This window comes from Epinephelus lanceolatus, chromosome 18 (genome assembly GCF_041903045.1).
Source record: "Epinephelus lanceolatus isolate andai-2023 chromosome 18, ASM4190304v1, whole genome shotgun sequence".
Classification (NCBI taxonomy): Eukaryota; Metazoa; Chordata; class Actinopteri; order Perciformes; family Serranidae; genus Epinephelus; species Epinephelus lanceolatus.
The window spans coordinates 728,874-735,000 of record NC_135751.1 but is presented as its reverse complement, the minus strand read 5'-3'; the positions used below and the strand labels follow the sequence as shown (position 1 = coordinate 735,000).

The window sequence follows — 6,127 nt, the reverse complement described above, 5'->3', positions numbered from 1 at the left end:
TCCGCTCTCAGTTTGAGGACTGCACTGTCCTGACAATCGCTCATCGCCTTAACACTATCATGGACTACACCCGGTATGGGACACTACACAGAAACAGCTGTCTTTACACATGGCTTTGTTATATAAATACCTATCTTTGTGTTCAGTTCATAGAGCCAACAGTGGTCATTGTTGCCAATGATTCTTATTAGTCTTGAGTTATTATCTCAAGGTAAATAGTTATTTATGTCTAGTCTTTGATATGTTAAGATAATAACTGGATTCTGTGTCATCTAGAGATGTCAAACATTAGTTTGGCATTATCACGAGATAACGTGTGCAGAAACATACAGGTGCATGTAGCAGATCTGCAGCTTTAGTACTAACAGATGTAGGTGTAGCTATTTGCTTGTGCTCTTCATACCAAAGAACTTAATGAATTTTTTGGCTCCTCTAGGGTCCTGGTGTTGGACAAGGGAGAGATGGCAGAGTTCGATTCCCCCTCCAATCTCATCGCTCAAAGAGGAGCTTTTTACAAGATGGCCAAGGATGCAGGGCTGGTATGAAGCAGCTCACTCTGTTCAGCTGCTCCTCTGAGTCCCTCCCAGCTTGTCTGGCTCCCTGTTGTGGAGCTCCTCACTTACAGAGGAAGAGGGAGATTGTTAAGATTTAGAATGATGGACTGTTTAAGAAAGGGTATTGATGAGAACAACAGGTTTGGTTTGATCTGCTTCACCATACACTTCAATCCTCATTTAACTACACAACTCCATGATGCCTGTCCCAAACAACCTTGCATCTTTCTGTCAGCCTGGGACGTCTCTGTGACCCCTGATTCCTCCCACCCCTTTCACTTTCTGTTACTGCCATTTCTGCCATGGACCAGGAGGTGAGATATTCTAACAAGGGACATACTTTATACGGCATTCATTTAGACAGAGCATTGTACCTGTGCTTGAACAAAGGGGAGGAGTTGTACTTCTCTCCAGACACAATTCCTGCAGTCTATCAGAAACAGTTCACTTGTGGCTGTGGTATTCAATGCTGAAGTCAGTGGAGGACAAAAAGGTTTGTTCCATAAGTGCTAAATTATTTTGTGCCAAATACTGTCCTCAGAAATCCCAGCTATTTTGCAGATTTTAAAAATCAGCACTCATTTGAGAAGAGGATCATGATTTGGGAGACTGCTTACACGGACAGCATGTTCAAATAGGCAGTGAGCGTTCTCATTTAACAAACAGGAGCCAAGGTCAAGGGCCTGTGTCCACATAGGGTTTTTTTTCTCAACACCAATGTCTTTTTTTCAGTTGTTCCCAATGTGGTGAGAGCATCTGCTTAGAGGAAAAGCGTTGCCCCCGGCATCTTTATTCAGAGCATTCTCCCTTTTTTGTGCGGCTGCTTCAAATGCATCTATATAAAAATCTCTAAATGTGTTCAGAAAGGAGCTGGTGATGTCACTGCCACTCTTTTAGCTAGGCCACTATCATAACAAAGACAGAAAAGCCCATCTATGGAGCTACATTTGTTTCTTTATTATTCAATCAAACATTAGGTTTTGCAATCAAAAAAAAGATTTGAGAGCAAAAGTATTAATATTGTAATCAAAAAATGTTTTATTGCAAGTAAAAAATTATTGATTTAAAAATGCAAATCCTAAAGTTTTGTTTGCAAATCCTATAGTTTTGTTTAAAAATATTTGTCCACAAGAGTGGTTTGATAAAAACATATGATATCCACACAAAACCGCAAAACCTGCTACCAAGTGATGTAAAACACATGCCAAAGCAGTAGGTGGCGATGTAACTTAGCGCGACCTAATTCAACAGCAGAGGCGCCTGAACGACCAACTACACTACCACGAAAGCAGCAACGGGCCTGCCAAAGGAGGTCCGACCTGGCCAGATCCAGAACCTCCGTTGGCAGGCCCGTTGTTGCTTTTGTGGTAGTGTAGTTGGGGTAGCTAGCAACAGGAACAACCTCCTGCATTGGTTGTTAGGTCATGCAGCTGGATATGCCATCCAAAGAGAGTAGATAGCACACTCACAAATAAAGTTAGTGTGACATATAGGGTATTTTTGTGTATCTGCCCACTCAATTGTGACATTATTTTATGCATATGATATCAATTTTGTATCTTTACAGATACTATACAGACACCCCCATTCAATTTAAAGCATAACTGATTTGAGTAAAGGCACGAGAGCAAATCTGGGTATATAAACGGTTGGTTCTCCAGTTGGCAGTTACACCTAGAGTAAAGCTACTGAAGACCAGTAAAATCACCGTTTGTTTTCATTTATTCTTTCAGATGTCACCTAAGCACCTTCAGATTTTAGTAGTGTACCCTTAATAGATAATTTGTTTATACAGATTGTATTGTGCTTCGTGATATTGTTTAAGGGAACTGTAACGTAAGGTAACTGCATATGATTGGATGCAACCGTCAGTAATGCTAGCGTAGTTCCTGCAGATGAACTATGCAGAGCTCATTGAAATTGAAGAGCGGACGAAGAGAGAGAGGGAGCAGTGTTACTTCGGTAGCACATATACTAAAATTTCAACAGGCAGAGGAACATGTCCAAATCCAGCTAAAGGTAAACACAGACGTTCATTTCTCCTTTCCGTTACGTTGTCGGATAATTATACTAACAATCCGAGCCTATCTGTGTGAAAAAAATGCACTTTTAGTGGAAGTATTTTGACGTTGTTTGAAGCTGTCTGAGTGCCCTATTATTTAATATAGCGTGCGCTCACGGGCTGCAGGCAGGTCAGCCCTAGCTTCGTAGTGGAGAAATGTCAAATATTGAACATCCTATCACTCATTTAGACAAAAGTAGATTGGAAAATAGGGCCCAGGTTGAAAAACACATTAGTTCCACTTTAAGCTGTTATTACTTTCATTTTGACAATCTAATCTGTGACAACACATTAGCTAAGGTTTTAAAGACTGTAACTGTTGGTAGCTGTTGTGGATTTTGTTTAAATATATTGAATTATAATTTTATGGGTTATTGTTTGTCGGACGATTGAGCTAAGCTAACTAACGCTAACGTCAGCTGTCACTTGTTGCCATAGCAACGGTAAACATTCACATACGGGCAGAGTGCAGAATCAAGCTTCATTGTGAATATAGTTAAGATACATTGTATTTAACACAGGATGTGGGATTTTAGTAGTTAGTAAACTTTTAGAAAAGAGCTATTTACCATCTCTCTGACGTCAAACAATGGAGACAGGTAATAAAATACTGCGGTTATCCTATCTACATGCAACCGCTTGCGCTGGAGTCTTCCAAAACCTTCACCCTGGACTCCAGTTTCAAAGAAACGCAGAAACACTTTTTAACTTGCAAGCAAAGAGGACTGATTTGCAAGCAAAACTTTTTAACTTGCAAGCAAAGAGTACTGATTTATAAGCAAAATGATCATACGTTTTTACTTACAAACTTGATTTTTAATTGCAGTTCAAGAAATATGCTCTCAAAACAGTTTTATATGATTGCAACAAAAAGACACAAAAATACCTCCATACCCACCTGTGGGAGCAGATCCGCCAGCAGACACTGAATGTTGCTGGTGAGTGTTGAGCTTTTATCAATCAGTACGTTTACATGACACCATGGTACCAGTTAGCTGCTACTGTAGCTATTCATAGCTAACTTTTTTGTCAGTTTTTTGGTCTGTGAAAGGGGGCTGAAAGGGGGCATATCGCCGCCTATCATAGTGGAGTCGGACATACATCGGTCCATTAATTGATTCCCCTCCTGTGCTTGTATAAGGGGACAAGGACAATAGTCAAATTAAATGGCCTAGTGGAGCTACAGTATAACCATAGCTCCACTTAAGTGTGCATGTAAACATACTGACTGTACCATTCTAATCTTGTTGTTGTGTAAATCCTCTGTTAACATAGCGTTGTGTCAGCCACCAAGCTAAGAGATATTGTTGTCCTAGAAACAAAATCCACACCTAGCACATAATTAAGAAAAAAGAGCTCTGAGCGTATTTTTAAGAAGCATTCTGATAAAGTGCTCCCCAGCAGCCTGCCACCACTTTTCTGCCAAAGAAAAATGCTGTGTGGACTCACACCCCTAAAGGTCCAGTGTGTTGAATCGACAAAAATGGAATATAATATAAGTATGGGGTTTTTTTTTGGTGTATAATCAGCTGAAAATAAAAATCATGTTGTCATTTCCTTAGAATTTTGTTACCTTAGAGCCGTTTTTATCTACATAGGGAGCAGGTCCTTGTTTACAGAGTCTGCCATGTTGCACCGCTGTGTTTCTACAATAGCCCAGAACAGACAAAACAAACACTGGCTCTAGACAGGGCCATTTACGTTTTTGCATTTGCATTGTGTCAGTGATGAGCAGCGTCAAAAAAACAAACAAAAAAAAAAGATTGAAACAGAAGTGAAACTGCTCTATTTTGTTTTTACTGGTTTAATCACAAAGTCCATTTGTTTTAAAGATGAAGAGACCACTGTTGATAACTTTGCTCACAGTAAAAAACTGAACATCTGGATCAGAAAAAAAGGTGAACACACAGTAGCAGCTGCTAATCTAATAACCATCTTCGACACGCCAAACTGTGAAGAAGAAACATTGATTTGTAACATGAAACTGTCAGCTGTTCTTGTACCTCCTGAACAATGAACACTGAAGGAATTCTAACCTGGAGAAGTTTCAGCTGGTTGCAATCTGCAATTCACCACTAGACACCACTAAATCCCCCCTAAATCTAACACACTGGGCCTGTAAGTGAGACATTCCTGATTCATAACTGCTTTGTCTGAATTCCATACTATGTACTAAGTGTCACAGGGAACAGCAGGATGTAACATTCTCAGGATTGTTTCCTCTGAGGGGGTAGTGTTTGCTGTTTCCTGCTCTCAATTTTACATTTGGAGCATCATCAGGAGCATGAAGATGTGTTAGGAGCAACAGCAGGTGTGCCAGTCAGAAACAACCAATACTGAACATTAAAACATAAATCAAAGCTACAAACGCACAAACTCCAGGAATCTGTTGGACAGACTCCTCTTGACTGTTACTTTACTTCCAGCACTGACTTTTTATTTATTGTGTGTTTGTGTTCTTTCAACAACTGCTTCAAATTGATGTGTTGATGTGAGCTGCTTATTAGTTTCGAGGCTCTGCTCCTACTGAACAACATTTTGTTTTTGGGATTTTGATTTTAGGTGAACTCTAATGAGGTCCCGATGTCCTGAATGTACACAAAATGGACATTGTAATCTTTTTTAGGTTCATTTTGACTTTTTATGTACATGACATATCTGAATTGTTTACAGCTAACGTGATGCTTTAAAGAGATGGACGCATGCCCACAGTATGAGTCTCAGTTTTAAGCTGATTTGACCCTGTGTTACATTTCTGTGCATTGTTGTATTTGTGTCAGTGAGTTCTTGTGTTATTTTAAGTGAATAAAGATTCTGAGTGATTGTTTTGATAAGGTACTGCATTTAAAAGCTCCTGAACCGACATGCAGAAAGACATCCCACTTTCTACTGTGCACTGGAACACTTGCATGCACTTTGAGGCCCAGACACACCAAACTGACTTCAGAGAACTCGCAGCAACAAAGCCCCTTGGCTGCGTGGTCTCATGTCGCCTGTGATGTGGCCAAAAAAGTTGCACATGCACACACCGCAAAGACTACAGCCAGTGGTCAACCAGATTGTTCTGTGCCTGCAACTCTCCACATCATCAGACAGTAGTAGTCTGTATTAACTAGGGCATTAACAGAAAAATCGATTTGTCGACGTGTCGACGTCAGTGGCACAAGTCGACAACCCCCGGGAGGAGTCGACATGTCGTGTGTTTTTTCCCTCTCTCTCTCTCTCTGTGTGCTTGTGTACGGAATGTAATCGCTGCCTCTGATTGGCTTACGCTGATACTTTATCCGTGAAGTGAACATACTCGGGCGTACTATAAGCGGAGCAGACTCCGCGAGGAATGTTCGCAGTCATTTGGGCTTTCATAGTCAAGCGCACTTCCACGTTGTAGTTTCCTGTAAAAATGTCCGTGAAAAATCCCTGCAATATGAAAAATACATGCCGAGCAGTCACTGATGCACGGAGCGGAGTCCGCGCGGAGCTTTGCGCGCACAGGGCTTGCGGACGTCCGCTT

At 40.8% G+C, this 6,127-nt stretch overlaps 1 protein-coding gene across 2 annotated transcripts in view; it reads left to right on the top strand.

Annotated features, from left to right (window-relative positions):
* The window catches only part of abcc1 (ATP binding cassette subfamily C member 1 (ABCC1 blood group)), a 109,574-nt gene extending 104,129 nt beyond the window's left edge, over nucleotides 1–5,445 (top strand). For both annotated transcript variants that reach the window (XR_013487967.1, XM_033644634.2), the window contains 2 exons: nucleotides 1–73; nucleotides 437–5,445. The exon at nucleotides 1–73 is cut by the window's left edge and continues 122 nt beyond it. Coding sequence is in view for 1 of the 2 variants with exons in the window: in XM_033644634.2 (XP_033500525.1) it covers nucleotides 1–73; nucleotides 437–545 (182 nt within the window). In the remaining variant the exon portion in view is untranslated. The remainder of the gene's footprint in view (nucleotides 74–436) is intronic.
* The last annotated feature ends 682 nt before the right edge of the window (nucleotides 5,446–6,127 follow it).